General features: G+C 39.7%; 1 protein-coding gene across 4 annotated transcripts in view; it reads left to right on the top strand.

Annotated features, from left to right (window-relative positions):
- The window catches only part of BRD1 (bromodomain containing 1), a 106,134-nt gene that overhangs the window by 75,186 nt on the left and 9,482 nt on the right, over positions 1-21,466 (top strand). For 3 of the 4 annotated variants that reach the window (XM_075927836.1, XM_075927827.1, XM_025182856.2), the window contains 3 exons: positions 11,779-11,914; positions 15,041-15,168; positions 20,542-20,651. In XM_075927836.1, the coding sequence (XP_075783951.1) occupies positions 11,779-11,914; positions 15,041-15,168; positions 20,542-20,651 (374 nt within the window). Of the gene's footprint in view, positions 1-6,271; positions 6,533-11,778; positions 11,916-15,040; positions 15,169-20,541; positions 20,652-21,466 lie in introns of those variants that run through there. The other variant, XR_012903594.1, reaches the window with a different exon arrangement.

Genomic DNA, 21,466 nt, shown 5'->3' with positions numbered 1-21,466 from the left:
CAGTCAACATCTTCTGTTGGAAACATACAGGAAACATCTGCATCATCTTAATTCCAGTAGGCAGAGATATATGTAATCTCAGGTAAACAGTGCATGCTAAACGGAAGCATAGGTAGACTAGTTCACTTGCTGTGCATATTGGATGAAAGGAATTTACATGAAGAAACCTTTTAGCTGAAACAGATGGGTTATCCCAAAATTTAGACCATCCAAGACCATATCTAAGAGAGCAGTTAAGAAAACTGTGAAGAAGATTAAACAAAAATAGTTGTCAGATCTGTTCTTTGTCCATCATTTTTGCTCTCAAAATAGTGTATTTAAAAGGACACCATCAACTTGCATCTGTTTAAAAAAATGAAAATAGTTTCAGATAGTACACCCGTCCATGAATCCCCCAGCCACAATCATCTTTGTTTTTAAATGGTTCTTTTCTCCTATGTAATTGTGAGAAATAGCTACATGATCAAAAGACAAAACTAACTACACAGAGGAAATAATGTACAGGGTCCTATGAAACATACAGTGTAAATAAGGTGGGAAAATATATTTATCAGAGACAACGAGCAAAATAGAATAATCATGAATCAGTATGGGAGCCCCAAATTGGTCTTGCAAGTTGTGCTGTCCCAAAATGTGAGTATTTTCAGTGCTGGAACCAGGCATAGCTTCACAGACATACTAGCTTTAGGAAGGATAAAACTCAAGGAGATGCACAAGCAACAGTTAACATCTTGCTGTTGTGAAGAAAGGACCTAGTCCCATGGATAAAATTAATATACTTGTTCAGAGAAAAGAATTTTGGGCCCAGAAAGGTTAGCATCTTGCAGATTCTTCAGTTATTATAGGAAAGCTTCTAATCAGCCCAAGTGACAATTCATTAGAAGTACAAGTGATAACATTGAGCCACTATGGTTCAGTTTCACTCATTCATGCCTTAGGTGCTGATTAATTCCTGAGCAATCAAAAAAAGTTTCATTTGAAAGTCCTCCATGTACTAATAAACTCTGAACTTTAAAATATCTTGGAATACAGGTTGGACCTCACTGATCTGGCACTCTTGGGACCTGACTGGTCCCGAATCAGAGGATTTGCCAGACCAGGGAAGGTCCCTTCCCTCCTGGCCTGTGCTGCCACCAGGTTAGAGCTCCAGCCCCCTGGGGTTCTCTAAATGCGGCGGCCCTGGTTCTGTAGGGGTGGAGTGCCACAGGTGGAGCTCCACAGCCAGGGGTGAGGTCTGCAGCCACCTGGTTCTGCATCCAGGGCCAGAGCTGCACAGCCAGGACAGAGCAGCGACCGGCTCCACGCCTGGGCTGGTGTTGCACATTCAGGGCTAGGATGGAGGGCCGGGGCCAGAGCTCCATGGCTGGGTACAGAGCTCCTTGTCTGCTTCTGGGGCTGGAGCTCCATGGCTGCTGTGGCCAGAACTCCCCGCTGTGCTGCCTGTTCTCTTCCTCCCCCACCCCCAAACACACTGGGTCGCTAGTGCCCCCTAATGTGCTCCTGCCCCACCACCAGACCTCCCTTTTCCTGGGCTTGACGGTCCAGGAACATCTGTGGTCCATGCTGAACCATAGATGTTGCCAGATCAGGGAATCCCAGTTAAGGGAGTTACAACCTGTATTTCTTATTGATACATGGGACTTTTTTTTAAAGTTGCAGTCATCTACAGCAAAATATTGGCTCTGGGGTTACTATTCACCGACAAACAGTACAGGTTGGACCTCACTAGTCTGGCATCCTCGGGACCTGAGCAGTCTCGGATGAGGGAATTTGCCAGACCAGGGAAGGTTCCCTGCCACCCCTCCCCCCCAACGACTCCTTTAGCCCTCCCCCCCCTCTTTCCCCACCCCCATGATATGGTTGCCACAGCCCCACTGCCATAGCTGCTGCTCCAGCCTCACTGCCAGCACAGCAGCATGCAGCACTGGCCTCACTGCTGCGGCACCAGCCCTACTGTTGGACAGCACGTGGCTCCAGTCAGGCTGCTGACTTGTCTCAGCCCCAACTAGGTTGCGCTGGCACCGCCGCTGCAGCCCCAGCAAGGCTGCCATGGCTCCATCCGCACTGCTAGGCCAGCACGCAGCCCCTCTCAGGCTACTGTAGCACAACCCTCTTGTTGGAATGGGACACATGAGCTGCCCCCGCCCCAGCTGGGTTGCCAAGCTGCCTCTACCATGCTACTTCTGCCAGGCTGCCGAGGCCCTGGCCCTGCTACCACAATCATTGCCACGTGGGGCTCTCAGCAGCCGGCCCTCCTTCCTCAGGGCTCTCTCATTCAGCAGCATCCATGGTCTGGATGGTGTTGGATGAGAGAGTACCAGTTTAGGGAGGTGCAACTTATATTGTGTTTTTCACCAAAACAAGATTGCTGGATGAACAGTTCCAAATTACAGTAAAACTCCGATGGTCTGGCGTCTGACGGTCCGGCACTCCTGATGGTCCAGCATCATCAGGAACCCGGAAGTGCTCCGGGCAGCCGGACCATTGGAGCTGCTCTGCCCCCAGCTTCCCCGATTCAGCTGCTGCTAAAACTGACCAGCGCTGAATCCGGGAAGCAGGGGGCAGAACAGCTGGAGTGCTGCCGGGTAGGTCCAGTAGCGCTGCCTCTCGGGGCTGCAGGACCAACCCGGCAGCACCCCAGCTGTCCCGGATTCAGCCACTGCTGAAACTGACTAGGGCTGACTCCCTGAAGCCCGGGGCAGAGCAGCTCTGCCTCTGGCTTTCTGGAGTCAGCTGCTGCTAAGTTTCAGCAGCAGGTGACTTGGGGACACCTGGGGCAGAGCAGCTGGGGTGCTGCTGGGTTGGTCCCCGCAGCGCCGAGGTTTGGCGCTACAAGACCAACCCAGCAGCGCCCCAGCTGCTCTGTCCCAGGCGTCCCGATTCAGCCGCTGCTGAAACTGACTAGGGCTGACTCCAGGAAGCCCAGGGCAGAGCAGCTCTGCCTTTGGCTTTCTGGAGTCAGCTGCTGATCAGTTTCTGCAGCGGCTGACTTGGGGACACCTGGGGCAGAGCAGCTGGGGTGCTGCTGGGTTGGTCCAGTAGCGCCAAGGAGTGGTGCTGCGGGACCAACCCGTCAGCACCCCAGCTGCTCTGCCCCAGGCGTCCCCGATTCACCCGCTGCTGAAACTGACCAGCAGCGGCTGAATCAGGGACTCCTGGGGCAGAGCCGGACTATCAGAAGGGAGGGCTATGAGGGGGTCTGGGGTAGCATCCCCCCACCCCACCCAGACCCCTCATAGCCCCCCCTTCTGATAGTCTGGCATATTTTATAATCCGGCACCCCCTGGGTCCTAAAGGTGCCAGATTATCGGAAGTTTACTGTAGTACACTTTCATAAATTGCAGCGAACAGTCCTCTTTAATTTTTGCTCTGAACGCTACCTAAAAAAGAAACTGATCCTCATAGACACTTTAGGATCATCTGCAAGTCATGAGAGACAACCAGCTCTTTCAGAGAACTGGAGTTTACGAAGGGTAAATCTACACAGTATGCTGATTTTGAAATGAGCTATTTTGGAAATTTTTTCCAAAATAGCTTGTTTCAAAATAGCACATCTACAGTGCATGGAAGCCTCAAAATGAGTCCGAGTCACGCTTCCATAATGTGGACATGCTACCCCAATTTAGAGCCCCAGGAGGCCCAGTGAGGAGGCGCTATTTCAAAAAAGTAGCCATGGAGCATCCACACTATTACACAACAGTTCCAATAGCTATTTTGGATTAGGTGTTATTCCTTGTGGAATGAGGTTTATAGATTTTGAAATAAGCCATCCGTTATTTCAGAAATATTTCCAAATAATGGAATTGCTGTGTAGATGCACCCTAAACCACTCCAGACTTTTAACCTGAAAGAAATCTAAACTGCAGCCGTCTGCATTATCATTCCTGCCTTTACCATACACTGGACATTTGATTTGCTGTCATCTTGTGACTACCTTCAAGTGTGAGGTTCTCCTCAATGATTCAGAAATTATTTTTTTTTAAATGTTTACAGTTGTATGTATAGTGCATCTTTTTCCTCCCGGAAACTGGGATTTTCATAGTCATTTACCAGTATTAGAGGATTGTAGGTCATGTCCATATAAGGGAGTAACATTTAACTTGCAAATTAATTAGTTTTCTTCTAGATATGATGTATAGCAATCAAACTTTTGACTTTTATGGCAAACATCTATTTTCCATTAAGGAAAATAGATATTAGCGTTCTAGTTGGAAATGTTATGTTTTTTAAATTGATTAAAACTACTGTTCCAGAAGAACCATTCATAAGGGTAAATTGAGAATGTGGGTAATGCAGGTCCTGTCAGAAAATTCTGAGCCTTCTGGGCTCATGTACCCGAATGAATTCTGGGCACTTGATAGAAGAATATATTAAAAAGGTAAGTCATATTTTTTTAGCTAATGCCTCTCATTAAAATGTGAGTATTCTGCATCAGTGCATCAAAAAGGAATAAGGTATATTGGCTCAAGTCTGGGAAAACATACAGGTATAGGGGGGGGGGATGTGTGTGTGTGTGTGTGTGTGTGTGTGTGTGTGTGTGGAGAGAGAGAGAGAGAGAGAGAGAGAGAGAGAGGTGTGCGTGCGCACACACATACACAATTTACATATTTTGTTACAAATATGGAAAATTTATAATGGAAATTACCAGGGTACAACATAATTCTTTCTCCAGTGTTTTTGACAGAAACCCTTACTTGATATGTGTATCTTATTATAGTACAGAAATACGTGTTTCTGTAGGCGTGTTAAATCTTCTTGTGCTGTTTATTTTCACTGAATCTTGGCATAAATTATCCTACATTTTAAGAGTTCACTAAGTGAGTCTTTTCTTGTATCTCAGGTATATCTCATTGTAAAATACAAAGTAAAAGAAATATATATTGATACGTTATCTTTGAAATTATTGGTTACTTGTCAAAGGCCGTGCAAACTTCAGCTGACTTACTGTGAACTCAAATTACAAAGTTTTTTAAAGCTCCTCTGAGTTGTGTGTGCGCTTTTCATTGTTTTATACTTTATGTTCCTGCCATCACAATTAGTTTCTTTACTGTTGGAGCAACCTACTGTAAAACCCTTTTAAAACATTCTATATGTTTTCCATAGGTGGTGTCTCCTAAATGTGTTCGCTCTTTTTTAATTATTTGTTGATTGAGCAATGACATCAGTGATGTACAGTCCTGTCCTGTAGATGATGAGATGCGAGCAATTGACTAGTTTTCATCTAGAGGGATGCAGCTCAAAACCAATTGTTTTTAGAGAACAATCCTGATGAGTTAGGGTCTTTTGTTACAATTCCAGAGATTCTGTAGATATAATTGGATATAGGGTGAATTTTAAGCATTCTTTCTTTAAAAAAAAAAAAAACCTAAAATTTTATGCTCCTCATTGTTTTCTGTGCGAATTGACTAAATTACCACTATTTGAAAATGTCCCATTTAGAAACTTGAAAACTTGTACAGTACGTAGGCTACCAATATCCATACATCAGTGGCTCTTTGTGAGATTCTTTACTTTCTTTGAAGTGTAGTCACTTGTGAGCAAAAATTGAAAATTCATTTCCTAAGCATTATCTCTTCATCCTAGCTCTTGATTACTCTCTTCAAGATTTACAGTAACATACTCTGATTTGTCTGTCACCTCTGTTTGAGGTTCTCTGGACTCTGATATGCTCTGAGATTCACCAGTGTTTTCTGAACTTGAAAGGGTGTATTTTAGCAGTCTGCAATACACTCCAAGATTTACCAACGGTAGAAATATATTTTCTCAAACTCACTCTGACGCTAATTTGATGAGAACTTTGTGGATGTCTTCCCAGGCTGTTGATGCAGTTTGAAAGTTATAAAGGTTGTTTTCAATAATTAGAGATATTCTGATATATGTAGACTGGGTTAGACTATTCCTTTATGTTTATAGATATATGACTAGGTAGTGTTAAACCTCTTAAAATAGGGTCATCTGTCTTCTTACTCTCATTTGAACAATTTAGAAAATATCAAAATCATGTTCTTGATGAGTATTACACTCACAAAGATTGTATTCTGTACTACCAATTTCTTATGTAAGTAATTTTCTTTTTCAAAATGAGCAAATAAATCTAAGTGAAGTCTCTGTTTTAGTCTTATCTCTTGTGAATCTTATGTTAAGTATTAGTACATGGAACATTTATATAGTTTTTCGCTATCTCTGGACACTGTGCTGCAAGGATGGCTTATTTATTTAAAAGCTTTGTTTCCTTTCAGCGAGACTTAATGGCTTTTTCACTGTCTTCCAGGTTCTCATATTAACTAATATCATGCTGGGTATTTATCTCTTTGGAGCCTAATTATTTTCTATTATCCTCAACACGGAATGGAATTCAATTAAATGATCATTTTGGAACGCAGAAAGACAATTACATTTCAAGTAATTATTTTGGATCATGTTGGAGACACCAGCCATCCTTAAAACAAAAACAAAAAACATGAACACTGTTGGAGGAAGTCTTTGACATATATCAACCTATGCTCTTCATTCAGTATATTTCCCTATCTCCGTAAGTTATAAAGTTGTACATGTTACAATATATGTGACACAAATTGGTCGCAGTATTTTTTTAGCAATCCCCAGAGTTCTTACACAGAGAACATGCTCTCTGAGGGCTGATTGGTTAAGATGTTCCATATCTGCCCTACTACCTTCCCCTCCCACTAATTGAGTCTTCCTTTGAGATTTGAAATAATGTATACAAAAATCCCATATCTACTTTTGATGCATTTATATAATTCTATATAATATGCATTATTAGAATAAGGATCTGGCTACAAAGGGTTCCGACTATCTGGGTATCCAATATAACTGCACAGATCAGTACTTAGTAGCCAGTCATTTATATGTGTACAAAACTATTTTTATGTAAACAGTGATCCTTTGTAAGAGGCATAAAGATGTACCCAAGTATGACATACTTTATCCTGTACTAATGCTTACATATCCATCTAGCTATGCATAATAAGGCTTGACTTGCATTGGAAGGAAATTGGTTACATGAGTTGGCTGATTGCTTGTTCTTTCAGTGTCAACAGAACCTCAGAATGAGATTGCAGCCTTAGATGCACTACTTTGTATATTCTTAACATATATTTACCATCAAACTTTTGTATTTTTCTTTTCTTTGTCCCTGCCTCTGCTTTGTCATCTCTGCATTTTACTTCTTCTTGCTTCACTGAATTTGTTAGATGTGCATAGGATTCTACCTTGCTTGAAGGCAGTGTTATATTTTTAATTGCAGTATTAATAGTTGTTATAATAGCTGAAAATTTAGTTTCCTAAATGATCGGCATGGGAGCAACCCAGAAATAACTGGTGAATTCACCTTGAATTTATTTGTGTATTTCAGGCTTTAAACTATTCTATAGTGTGGGGACTCTTTAAAATATATTTTGAGGTACCTAAATAATTGATGTTTACTCTGTGATCCATACGGAAATTAATGTTGCTTATAAATGGTACTGTTTCTACAAAGGTCACTTACATATTAACAGTAGGAGCACTAGTGACTCCTTATGCGTAACATGGTTAGTTTTAAAAGTGTTTTTTTTTTTTTTTTAAATTTCACCAGTCAGACTGAAAATGTTTGAGTTTAGTTTCTGCCTACACGTTTTTGTGGGAGAATTTTTTGTTTTCTGTTTTGAGAAAGTAATAATACATAGAAACTATATTAACTGTTTTGAATAGTTCTATAGCTGACATAACAGAAGGTTGAAAGCGGAAGTAGTGGGTGGAAATAGCTGCCACTGAGGTGTGACTTATAACTGTTTCATTGGAATCTTAATTTTAATGTGACCAAGTTAGTGACTGAGTAAATACCACATACTACTAATTTAATAGGTTTTTCCACAGACTTGTAAAGAGTCCTCCAAAATCTTTTTTTAGTTGAACTTTCTAGGATGCTCTTCTGCTGAACTTGATGTGAATGGATTGAGAGGGGAGTCATGCATGTTTCACAGGAGGGAACCCTGTCCTGTTATAACTTGTAACTGCCTAATATTTGCAGGAGATAAGGGGTGTATGTCTACACTGCAATAAAAAAACCCTCAATATTTATGTGGCTGGCCTGGGCCAACTAACGTTCTCTTGGGTTGTAGGGTTAAAATTGCAATGTAGACATTCAGACTATGGTTGGAGCCTATGCTCGGAGACCCAACTCCTTCGCAAGGTGTCAAAGCCTGAGACTGGTCATCTATACTGCAGTTTCTAGCCTCACAACCTGAATCCTTTAGATGTCCTGGTTTCCGATATTTCGTGCCTCAGTGTTTTATTTATATTTATACCCAGGATGTCTCCCTGCTCATGGGACGGGGAGCTTTATGTGTGTCTAGTCCAATTACAGATAATAGAATTTAAATGTTGTATTGCTACTTCGTTTCTTTTTTTGCAAGTCAGCAATGCTTTGGAGTACTTATAAAACTTCATTCCCATAATTTTCTCATCCAATTATGAAGCCACAATGCAGATTTGCCACTAACTAGCAGAACAATTTTGCCATTTTAGTTTCAAAGACTTAATGAATCTTTCTCTTTTTTTTAAATGCTTTATTTAACTTTTGAAAAGTAGGTGTTGTGGAATTACTTGTCATTTAGGATTTGGTATGCATAGAAATCAGGCCAGTATTAATAGCTTGGTTATCTCTGATTTTCACACATGCACAAATTGAAAATACATTGGATTGAGAAGTTTTGACTTCAGTACATACTATTTTCTGTATTTGCTAGGAAGGTAACAGTTCTCTTGCACTAGAGCATGTACATTTAGTGAGATTACAGTGACTAGCATTTGAAGATGAAATAGGTTTAATTTGAACTTTTTATGGAAAGATACAGAAATAGCTAAATGTTTCCTGACTAGTGCCGCTAAACTCCAAGAGGATTTTTAATCTTGTCCTAAAGTGGGATTCTGTCTGCCTCATAATGCAACTTTAATTAGACATTTGCTTCTGGTCTTTATGGAGCTTTCAACAAGGAATTGAAGACCTCAAGATGTGAAATCACAAAGTGATCTTAACACAGTAGTGTTTGTGATATGTATCGGCTTTGTTTTCTTTTTGTTGTTAAAGACTTGCCCTGCACCCTGTTGTAAATTTGCTAGATGTAATGTTAAAATTTTGTGTGGAAGTCATGAACAATGAAATGCACTCAAATTATTTATCCTAGGAAGGCCCTACAAATGAAAATGTACAGTTGCGACTTCAGGTGGCACAGATCCCACCTAAGCCAGATTTTTTTAAGCCACATTATACAGATTCATGTTATGTTGCCATTATCCTGCAGGGATGCTTACACGGATTACCTCTTGCTTTTATGTTCATTAAAGGGGTAGGAACTGAGCCCCCCTGGTTTGATTAACTAAGTTGGGTAAACAGCTCTGATTTACATCAAGATCCTGTAGCACTGGGGATTAATGCTGGTGAGGTTAGCTTCTTTATATGTTATGTTAGCTTCTTTATAGCAAGTCGCAAATTTGCAAGACTTTATTAAGAATAGGCCTGTGTACCAACTGACAGCTATTCTAAAATGAAAAGATAACCTGTTACTAGTCATTTTCAGTAAGGCTTCATATCCTTTGCATAAAACATTTCATATCCTATGGAAAGAGTACCATGACAGTTAACGGGGTAGTTCAGATAGGCATTCTCTTAAACGACTCTTGCTGTGAAGGAATCTTCAGCAACATTGAGATTAATCTCCTAGAACTATCTGCACTGACTGGTTGAGAATAAACATAAAGAATGAGCATGATAAAGGGTTGATATGTAATTTACATTAGGGTTCCATGGCACTGATAAAATAATTACTTTATTTTCCTCTTCCTCCTTATAGCATGCAGTTTTGTACCGAGGAACATTCAAAATGTGTATTTTATGACTTGGACCGATTTAGTGCAGAATTGCAAAAGTTTCTAAATGGGAAGAATGATAGAGAAGTGAAAAATGAAAAAATAATCTTGTCATTTTAAATTTGCTCCTCTTTAACTATAAAGGTAGCAGACTATAACAGTTTACATCTAACTAATTTATAATACAAAGAGGTTTCAAGAGTTATACTGAAAAGAGCTTTTGTGTGAAAACACCATAGGATAGGGTTGGGTTATATCAAATAAAATAGTGTGCAGTGACGTTGGCTTTGGGAGTGGCATTTCTAATTGGTAGTTAAATGCATAAGAATATGATAAAGTTTCAAGTAACTACATGTGATCAGCCACTGTCTTTATTACCATGCATTAGGTAATAAGGTTTTTTTTTTGTACTGCCTACTTTTTATAATTTTCCTGTCAATTGTGGTGCACTTCTCCAAAATACACAAGAATCTCCCAGTGCAAATAAGATAGAGGATTTGAGAAACTTCTTTAGCAATGTCTACTTATGGAAGTAAGGGTTCTGATAATCTTTATTACATATAGAATGGCTGATTTTTACATTTTCAGTTTAAAAGTGCAAAATGTCATAGCTTCACTGCATGTGTTTTTAAATAAAAAATGGAACATACATGATGTCAAAAAATGTGTTATTGAAAGTCCTGCTTAAGAATAAAATTAGATAGTCCTAAAGGGTCTTAAGGCCCATAGCAGCTAGTTGGACACTGGTTCGCTCATTCCCAGACTTTTAATTTGTGTTCCCTCTTTACCCCTGCCTGTACCACACCTCCACTTGCCCAGAGTCAGGGATGAAAGGGGGGACACAGAGGAGTAATGAGCTGAGATTGGAGCCACAGATGAGGACGGAGCTTCATCTGGGTGCTAGGACCATAATTCATTGCGGGAGCCTCAGCTGGGAGCTGGAGCAGCAGCTGGGGGTGGGAGAGGAGCTAGCAGCAGGGGTCAGGAGCAAAGCAAGTATTACCTCCCCATGGGGTCTGAACTCTTCCCCAGCTATGCTGCCCTGAACTTCCTCAGATGGGGACCTTTGCTTTGCTTAATATGCTCCATTTCTGTTGATGTTCTTCCTGAATCTGCTTGAGTCCCATCTGTTTAAAAAATAGTTTTTAAAAATGTTTTTCTCACAGGATCTTGTACAGATATAGTTTATTTAATTAAATAATGCTTTTAAAATATAGACAAATGAAGAATATTAAGAAATATGGACTGTATGAATAAGCAAATTAAAGCAAGATTTATAATGACCTGGTTATAAAATTCTCACATTGGTGGCTTAAATGCTCAGTATGTTTTCCACTTCTTTGTCTGATTGTAGTGTAAAGACTCCTATTGATTCAGTGGACATTGGAGATAGGGTCCTTAATTAATCACAGTACTATTGGATACTTTAGGCATTGAAGGGCTATTTTCTGTACTCCTTGTTTTGCAGTTTACAGCTTTTAAGTACATTAAACTTCTATATAGATGATTTCTTTTAAGAGTGCAAATTTGTAATACTTTTTTGTTCCTTGGTCCTTTCACCTTCCACTCAAGAGTAACTATCCAAAGTAGTAGTACTTACTGGAAGTTTGGCATATGGGGAATATTTTTGTGTGCCATTGTGCACATATTTTAATATAATGGTCTTTTTCCTGTTATCTGAAATTAACTTCCTGTTTCTTAACATATAGAATACAGAAACTTTACTTGATATTTCATTTTTCAGAATGAAGCATTTTATGTTAATTTCATGTTTTCTTTTACTGATCTCAGATACTTCCGTGATGCAGAATGAAAATTATATATATATATAAACATATATATAGATTTGTATTAAAAAAAATCAGTTTTAAATTCTGTGTAATGTTGTACCTCTCTTTTACATTACAGGTCTATCAAACGGTTTTGGAGATGGAAGTAAAGAGAGAGAGTTAGATGATGCTCCAGGAAGAAAAATTGAACCTCGTCGCCGCTGTGCATCTGAATCTAGCATATCCTCCAGTAATAGCCTTTTATGTAATTCAAGGTAAAAATTGACTATTTTTGCCTTTTCAGAATATTTTGAGTGTAACTAAAGAACTGTGATCACGTACCAGCAGACTAAAAAGTGTGCCCTAAAACTAGTGCAATAACAAATACATATCTGGTTTAAAAATATTTTTTAAATTGTCATCTTTAGGTTTCAAAATTAACACAACATTGAGGTAAATGGGGCAGTTCACATCTTTTGGAATCATTTCAGGTTTTCTGAAAAATCGGAACGTCAGCACTGCCTCTATTTACACTAAGTTCATGTTTTGTAGGTTAACACAACCATTTGGGCTAGAAACTCTCCCCCTGCCCACCTTTTAAAGAAGACGTAAGTTCTGGAGCCCAATTCTGCAGCATGAGGTCAATTACACAGTAAATTTCCCTGGCCATAGAATGAAGGAGTAATTCATGCAATGACCATAGTATTTAATTGTATTTCTTGAAATGATATGTTCATATGAATCCACTCTCATTTCTCAACCTTTCTCCTTTTCTCTTTTTAAGACTTTCTGAATTAGAGTTAAGAAATGAAAAGGCAATTGGGCTGCACCCATGTTAATACAGGTTGTACCGCCAAAAACCGACATTCTCTGGTCTGACATGCATCGTCCAGCGGGACCACAGATGCTCCTGGGCCAGACAGCTAGGAGCCTACGGGCAGAAGGGCTATCTGGGGCCGGGGTAATAGGGTCAGCAGCCCAGTGGGGGCAGTTTAACACTGGAGCTGGAGTCCTGTAGCAGTCTCTAACAGCACGGGGATGGGCCAAAATCCCCCAGCAGCACAGATTGGCATATGGCTAGCACCCCACTGCAGTCCCTGGGAGTTTGGGGCTGTGATCAGAGCTCTGCGGCAGCATGGGAGTAGAGTCCCCCCGCAGCTTCCTGGAGCATGTGGCTGGGGCACTGCAGCAACCCCAAGGAGTGTGAGGATGGACTTGAGCCCCACAGCTGCACAGGGCCAGGGCCAGAGCCCCGCAGCTGCCCCCAGAAGCACAGAGCTGGAGCTGGAGTGTCTGCTGCCCAGAAAGCTGGCAGAAGCTAGGCAAGCAGCCCAGCCAGGTTGGGGATGGGAGAGGGCGAGGCAGGATGCCTGCTAGGGCAGCCTGCCAACAGCAGGCGATGGGCTTGGAAGTTGGTGGCAGGAGACCTCTCCTGGTCTGACAGATTCTCTTGTTCAGGAATGGTCACATCCTGATGGTGCCAGACCAGGGAGATCCAACCTGTAGTCTATGTCCTGAAGTGGGTGGAATGGGTTTACATATGTCTTCACTTGAGTCTGCTTGCTTGAAAGTTCCAAATTTGCTTAGTAGTGATGCATATTTCCCATGAATGGAAGAACCAGAGTTGCTTTAATAAGTAACTGTTTTTCTCTTGTGTACTCTTAAGTCCAAAATCAATATTGGACTACAGAAGAGGATAGCATTAATATGTTTGACTCAAGATTTGATTTGCATAGGAAAATTTCACATTGCATTCCTTGAACAAGAGTAGTAAGTTGTGGGTGCAATTCTGAATAATTTCTGGTCAAATAGCTTAAATGTTTCATGTGAAAATACAGGCGTGCACAACATTTATTCATGGGAAAATATTTTCCCATATAAGGAAAAATTTGTAAAATGGAAGTCCTGCACTTTGAATGCATAAGAAATCTAGAAAATAAGCTTTTTCTCCTTTGACAGAAGAAAACTTTCAGACCTTTTCAATAATATATAAAGAAACAGGATTTTTTTAAAAGGCTTTTTTTCTTTACCTGTCAGTTGTAAGTGATGTTTTTTAACCACCTGAAAGTAGATGTGCATTTCAGAATGATTACCATGTTTTCTTTTGTTTCACTTAAATGTTTCATTTAAAAAAGCAAACACACCATATTCTGATGATATTTTCCCAGTTTAACCAATGATGTAGCGAAATATTTAGTGGAGGCATATGACAATTTTTTACTGTTTCACTGAAATGTATTCCAGTGATTTCAAATATATTTCTTCTAGTTCAATGATGTTTCTAAACATCACTTTTTAGAATGATGGAAAAGGAACTTTTATCTAGTCAGATCTTCTTTTGCATGTCAATGCAAGTAGAGTCAATCAATTTGTTCTTGTTGCCTTGCTATACCAAAAGAAAAACAATTGATGTGGTTTTACTCTGGGTGCAACTTTATTATTAGATATTGAGGACTACCTTGAGATAAAAGTGTACAGTGCTGGTAACTCCATGATCACTCCGTATGTACCTGAAAGGCTTCTGCTAGCCCCTTCCATTTCATCTGTGTCTCCAGTCAGCCTATTACTGGGATTTTACTATCCCCTCCCGGTCCCCCTTTCCACCCCTCCCCCCGCAGAAAGAAAGTTAAGGTGGGCTGTAAGGAAGGGGAAGGGAATTGGCTCTCCTTCCATGCTAGTCATAGGACCCTCAAATTCCCCCTTCCTTTTAATAAACACCTCCTTTTAAAATTCTTTGCCAAGCCATTTATCTGATCATTGTACTCTATAGAGAAGAAATACGTACACTGGAAATTTATATAATGAGTTACGGCATCATAGCCTAATTCCTGTTCCTACTAACCACAATAAAATCTTTCCTGAACCCAGAAGGTGAGGAAGGTGATAACACCCCTACTTTACCTCAGCCAATTTGGTGGTTTGGAAAAATTATTTCCCAGCCCATCAATAAATGAGTAGCTAGTGTGATGCTCAAAGCAGGTCCTGAGCAAACCTGGTACTTTGATGCCAAGAGGTACAGTGGGTGCTGCTCTGCCTGGTCTAGGGAAAAGGGTCTTCTTCCCAGGGTGAGTGGAGGGCTTGCCCTTTTCAAGTCTCCAGCTCCTCCCGTCTCTGGAGGATAAGTCAGCATCTCCATGCTGGCCCACTCCTTTTTTGTAACTGCCTCTGAGCCACTCTCCCACCTTCTGTCTGCCCGTAAAGTGTTATTCCCTTTCCTCTGACAAGCCAGACAGTGGCCCTCCTTGCGTAAGATGGGTCCATTCATTCTGTGAAAATGAGTAATTTTTGTAGTGACATATGAGTACTATATTTTAAATTACAAAGATTTTGATGGGAGTGAAGGAGAGTGAGCATGCAAGTTTCCCAGCAACATTTAATATGTTAATTTAATACCTTTGCAGTTTTAGTTTGCCAAAGTGTGGTAAAGGCAAACCAGCACTTATACGAAGACACACCTTGGAAGACCGAAGTGAATTGATATCATGCATTGAAAATGGAAACTACGCAAAAGCAGCAAGAATTGCAGCTGGTAACTCTAATAATTGCATTCTAAAAGATTATATTATTCTACATATTATAAGTATGTATTTTGCCGAGATACTTAGGGCTAAATTCTGACATCCTTATTTGCATTATTTAGTTTCTTACTCAACAAGTAACCTGTTGATTTTACTGGAGAAGTCATGGTTTAATAATCTGACCAAATAAATTACAAATTTTGTTTTGGAAAATTTTAATGTTTTTTAATTTTTTTAAAAGAAATTAAGAGCAACAGCTGATAAAATCTGGTTTTGCTTTATTCATGCAAGTAATCTCTGAAGTAAATAAGGCTACTGAAGTAATGCAAGCAGAGTTCGGTTCACAATCTACTATTGTATTCTGTCATCAGGCATATTAAATATTTAGTGCATAATTAAAGTATCAATGTATGTATCTATCTCTTTGTGCTTATTTTTATATAAATTTGTGTGTCATGGTTAAAACCATATAAATATGGGAAGTGAAAGTACAGAATTAAACACTAGGTCTAAGTAATTCACCATTACTGTAATTATTTATTTGGAAAATTTAAAGGCATTTGCTATACTTGAGGGCAAGTATACATGTATGAATGGTGTTTCATACATATTTGTATTATATAGATTTATACTTTCAACAGATTGATGCCAAACAAAGTAATAACTCAGTAGACTGAGGAAATAATAGGTCTGGTCATAGCATAAACATCTAACAAGTATAATAGGTTGTGAAAAATGGTTGAATGTTTTGTTCTTGATCAGTTTCCTTATTTTTCATGTTATTGCATGGTTTATTGTTTCCTTCCCATCTCTTCCACCCTCAACCCCACAGCTTTTCTATTTCAACAGCTATTAGTCAGTAATTTTACATTTTGTTTTTCTATTTTGAGTTGTTTCTTTCATTTGCTTTCTTTTGTTAACACCCAACTCTGAGTTGTATGTTGCTTGCTCCTCCTTCTGTCTCTACTCTGATGAACTGGTGAGCTGTGCTGAAATAACTCACAGGCAAGTGCCATTTAATAGAACCAGAAGAAATACAGTATTTATTGCTGCACTTTCTCTGACATGAGGTAATTTCAGCATCTTTTGCTGATCAGTTTTTTTGGTGTCTTAGGGAAATGCAATAGAGAGGGAGATGTAGTGAAATGTCCTGTTTCCATCCAATGAGCCACAACAAAAGTTAACTCTGAGGCCACAGTTTGGTTACCTATTGTATGCTACAGTTCAGTACAAAAAAAGTTAACACACAACTTTCATAATTGAAGAGTGAGATTTTCAAAAGTGACCAGCAATTTTGAGCTGTCTAGATTTTTGGCCAAAACTGCCGTGTCTTTCCGGTCCTGATTTTTTTCAATGTGATTGTGCTCTGCTTTTTCTGAAAATGGGACACCTTTAAGGCATCTCAAGTTGGACATCCAGTACCACTTGTGAAAATGCTAATCTTAAATGCATAAAATAGAAGTAAAGGCTCACACAGAAACCTTAATAGAGGCAAAGTGTATTTGGTATATTTTTTGAATAGCTTATGCTGTTTTAACGGTTTCAGAACTGCCAAGAGTACTTACTACACATGGAATAAAACAATCCCAAGGCACAACCTCAACAACCTTAGCACAGTATTTTGAAATGTTGCAATTTTCTACTGCATATCTTTTTATATTGATTTATATCTGTAATCATAATAAAATGTAATGAATTTCAGTGTATTCACAATGCACACATTGATGATGGAAATAGGTAATGGACCCAATTAAAGTGCATTCTGATTCTAGAAATTTTATCAAATTTGATAGTATCTCCCACTTGTGTACAGGGTTAACTGATAAGCCTGGCCTCATCGGTTAACCCACATGGTTACACACAACTGCCTTCCCCCCTCTGCCTAGCATGCTGTGCTGCCACTTTGAAATGCACAAGAGCCCCTGCTGGGAATTTTTGTACATTTTAAAGCTGGGATGCCCGCATTCTACATCAGTATTCATCTGCTTTAACCATCCTTCCTCTCCTTTGCAGTCCTCTGTATCATTTGCTATATGCCTTACATACCAGCTGATCCTGGGGTCTGTGGAAATGCCGTGCTGGAACCAGTTCGGGAGTCCCCAGCAGACCCCAGGCTCTGCGCGCGGCAGTGACACACAGCTGATCCCGGGATTAGCTTTGCAGCGCTTCCCCTTTGAACGCCACTTCAGCGTTTCAAAGGGGCAGCCGCACAGTGGATACCCAGATCAGCTGTGCAGCGCTGTCCCTTTCAAACACCAAGGTAGTGTTTCCAGTGGGGGCTCTTGTACATTTCAAAGGAGGAATGCAGAAGTTCCTGTCGAGTAATCAATGGAAATTCCATCAACTGCTCGACTAATAAACTAACATCCTTAATCTGTTACTTAACATCCTTAATCTGTACATATTAGGGGGAGGAAGCCTGACACAGATGTATTTCATTTCATTTTCCTTGTCCAGTCATGCCTCCAAACCGAGTTCCTCTGGGTAGTGTTCCTCAGATGCATTTGAGGAGCAGTGGGTGCTATCACAGGCTCTCTGCCCAATGTTCCATTCCAGTTATCTGATTTTTTTCCATGTGACACTTTCACTTCCATCCCTGTTTTATCATTTGTTGTCCTCAAGAAAAATAGCCAGTGATAGCTCAGGTCCCCATCACTCCTTTCTGCTAAGGTATCTAAATATTGGCAGGTATCTAGCTATGGGCAGGCTTAGGCACATAATTTTTCTGGAACCACAGTAGTGCACCATCTTACTTCTTCAGATGTCCGATGTACAACAGCTGCTGTCCATGCATTTTGTATAGCATCCCAGTCACCAAAGTATATATAAGTGCTATTATAAGAAGTAGTATTCATGAGACTTTACTGTTGGTTATATCCTGTGAATTTTCTCAGAGGAATACTTACCACATTACTCCACATATATGCAATAAGAGCATATACATATTCTTAGCTTTAAATCAATTTATTTTCTTTTACGTTGACTTTGCAGTTGAGAGAAATGTGAGTTTCTTTACTGTTTTCCTTATGTTAGCTTGTTCTAAGAAAAGACCTCGTACTGTTTTTCTCATAAGCGTAATAGATTTAGTCTCGTGTAACTTTCAGTTAGGCTATAAAATATTGCCAGTTTTTGTGTCTAAAAGATATATTTTGTTACAAGTATGTATTTAAATATATCTAGGTCCTGTATCTGTAGTATTTAGGATCCTAATGAAGCTCAAGATGGGAGTAAGAGGAGAGCAGTAGAGAATCTACTTAAACCAGTTTATCTGTTGATCATGTTGGAAATGACTGACAATTTTGTTAGATTTGAGATCTTGCCAAAATTATTCTCTAGTAATTAGCACAATTATTTCCATAACTAACCTCTTGAAAGAGTAGCGTATGTTCTCATCAGAGCCCTAAGATGTATGGCTATCCTTATTGTTCTCGTGACTTATGTACTGAAGAATACTGTATGACTTTGACAAAGTATGTTAATATTGCATAACATTTTCTTAATTTTTTTCCTGTTTCTCAAAAAAATCTGCATATGAAGAACATAAATGAGAAGATTTTTTCTTTTCTCTGAAGGATCAATTGTTTAGTATTAAAAAGCAGGATTTTGCCATCAGAAATAAATCAGTTTATTGCAATCAAAGGCTGAGCCAAAGCCAGTTGAAGTCAATGATGAGACTGCTATTGACTTCAGTGGGCTTTGGATCAAGACTTTTTAAAACTGCCTGAAAAACTGGCCTTGGGCTCTGCTTTTTTTGCTTACATTGATGTTGCAATAAATCATATTGTGTTGTGTTCCGAGAGCTTTAAAGCTTCTGACATCTTGATCATGATGTGATGATGAGTAGGTGGCATCAAGGTTATCAGTATGGCCAGTACTGAGTGCTTTTACAAAGTTAGTTCCCAAATAAGTAGCCCGTCTTTTTGGAAGTGCTGAGTGCCAACATCTCTGAAAATGAAGTTAAATTGATTTAGATGCCCTCATTTGAAAACTTTGTCCAAGAAAGTATATCAGAATACTATTAGAACTATTCTATTCTAAAAGTGTATATTACCCTCTGACTTTCTACAGCATCTCCTGGGTAATATTTACACTCAGAAAATAAACTAAGTCCCTAGGAATTTTGTAACAATCTTCTTAATTTGTACTGGATGATAAGCATGTTAAACATGTTTTAATGAGAAACAGCCATTTCAGATCCTCCTTAGAATGTCAAAAGATTCTCCTGCTAAGTATTGCCCTAATACCTGAAATTGAAAATGACTGACTGATTTCTCTAACTTTTTTTGTGCTCTTATCAAGACTTTCACCCATTAGAGTCTGAACCATCCCGGGAGGTCTGAGTTTCTTAATTTTCTGGTTCTGAGTCGCAACCTACTTTCCCACGTAAAAATAAGATTCAGAACCCATCAGAAGAATCTTTGTCACTAGCTCCCTACTCCCTGTTCACACACTCATTCCTGAAGATCTTTGAGACCCATCTTCTCTCTGATCTGTGTCTGCCTTATGCCCTGCAGTCAGTCAGTCTTTATCCTTTCTTCCAGTGGTGATTGCCAGGGAAATGGAGGGGAACTGAGAGAACCAGATGGAGGTAGCTTTAGTCAGCCTCAAATGTGTATTGTGCTGCCTGCAGGGGAGAAGGAAGCACTGCAGCAACTTTATATTATCTTGTAGCCTGTACTGGGCTTTGGTGGTAGAGAGGAGAGCTTTGACAGTTGCCTTAAGGAAAGGCAAGAAAAACACAAGGGATCAATGGAGGATGAAAAGAGCTGAGGAGAGGAACAGCAGAAGGGTTCTGCTCCCAGGTCTTGTAAATCAAAAGGCTAGTATTCCATGTACACGGCAGAACCATGGTCATAAGTCATCAGATGCCAACCATTCTTCTCATTAAATCTCCCCCTGTTGATTTGAAGATCCAAAGTTGTAGATCACAAAAACAATAAACATGATGGATGTCATTGGGCAAGTAACTATGTCCAAGGTTGTGAGAAATAACTAGTGATTTTTGGGTGCCCTGTTCAGAACAAACTAAATGGGTCTGATTATCAGAATGTGTTTGGCACATACCTTCTGAAAACATGGCCCTTTAAGACAGAGGCGCACCTATAATTACTAGTCAGCTTTGAAAATCTTGGCCTTTATTCTTTTGTCTTTTAGTTAATCTGTCTGTAAAATATTAGTACCCTGTAGAAATCTTGTGAGTCGTACGATTTTAGCGTACTTTAATATCTTTGGGTGAAAGGTGCGGTGTGGGTGCAGTGTATTAACAATAATAATTACGGTGAGATAGGAGTTGGTAAAATGACCCATAGTGAAGAGTTGCAGAGGGATAATCCAAGCTCTGAATCTTTACACTGCTAATCATTAATTATGATTTTTTTCCCTAGAAGTTGGACATAGTAGTATGTGGATTTCAACTGATGCTGCAACATCTGTTCTTGAGCCTCTAAAAGTAGTGTGGGCCAAATGCAGTGGATATCCTTCCTATCCAGCACTGGTGAGTGTACAACATACCCACCAGTATTACTCTGAAACTTCATTATTTCACTGTTTCCAAATGCCGTATATAAACAGACCTATAAGATCTAATGAAGAGTTGAGTAAAAGAGTTGAATTTTCAGTTTACCTTATAATATTTTTCATGAAACTTCAGTACTTGGAGATTGTAGAGTGTCAGACAGTGAGCCCTTGAGCTAATAGTCACTACACATGCATCAAATAGGATTCAGAATATCTGTCTTGTAAAAAAGATAGATCCAGTAGTGTCTTCTGTACAAGAGAATGTTGTATTGTTTATAAGAAGGCAAATTGGAGTTAATGTCAGATTGACTTTTTCATGAGTATAGGAGCCTGTATGCTGTCTTCTGTTGCAAAACAAATGTAAGGAAATGCTGTTTCTGTAGCTCCCTTGGCCTATACAAAACACACCACGTAACCCTTGGATCTGCCAAGAGTAGTATAGGCTCAATTAAAACATGCAAAATTATGGAGCAGATAGAGGAAACTTTTCAGTCCCATTTCACACAGCTTTGAGAATAAGTTAATTCTATTACATTAATAATGTTAGAGCAGTGGTCTCCAACCTTTTTACACCCAAGATCACTTTTTAAGTCTCAGAACTGGCGAAGATCTACTACCCCGCCCCTTCCTTGAAGCTCCGCCTACATTTCATGAGGAAATCTAATGTAAATGTACTGCGAAGGTGCGCAGTTCAGAGAGGGCTCAAGAGCTACTCTTAGCGCCCCTGAGATCTACCGGTAGATCGCGATCTACTGGTTGGTAACCATGGCGTTAGAGGGATAATTCAGAGAG

Source organism: Pelodiscus sinensis, chromosome 1, assembly GCF_049634645.1.
Source record: "Pelodiscus sinensis isolate JC-2024 chromosome 1, ASM4963464v1, whole genome shotgun sequence".
Lineage (NCBI taxonomy): Eukaryota > Metazoa > Chordata > Testudines > Trionychidae > Pelodiscus > Pelodiscus sinensis.
Note: the sequence above shows the minus strand (reverse complement) of the source record. Positions and strands in the feature narration are given on the sequence as shown.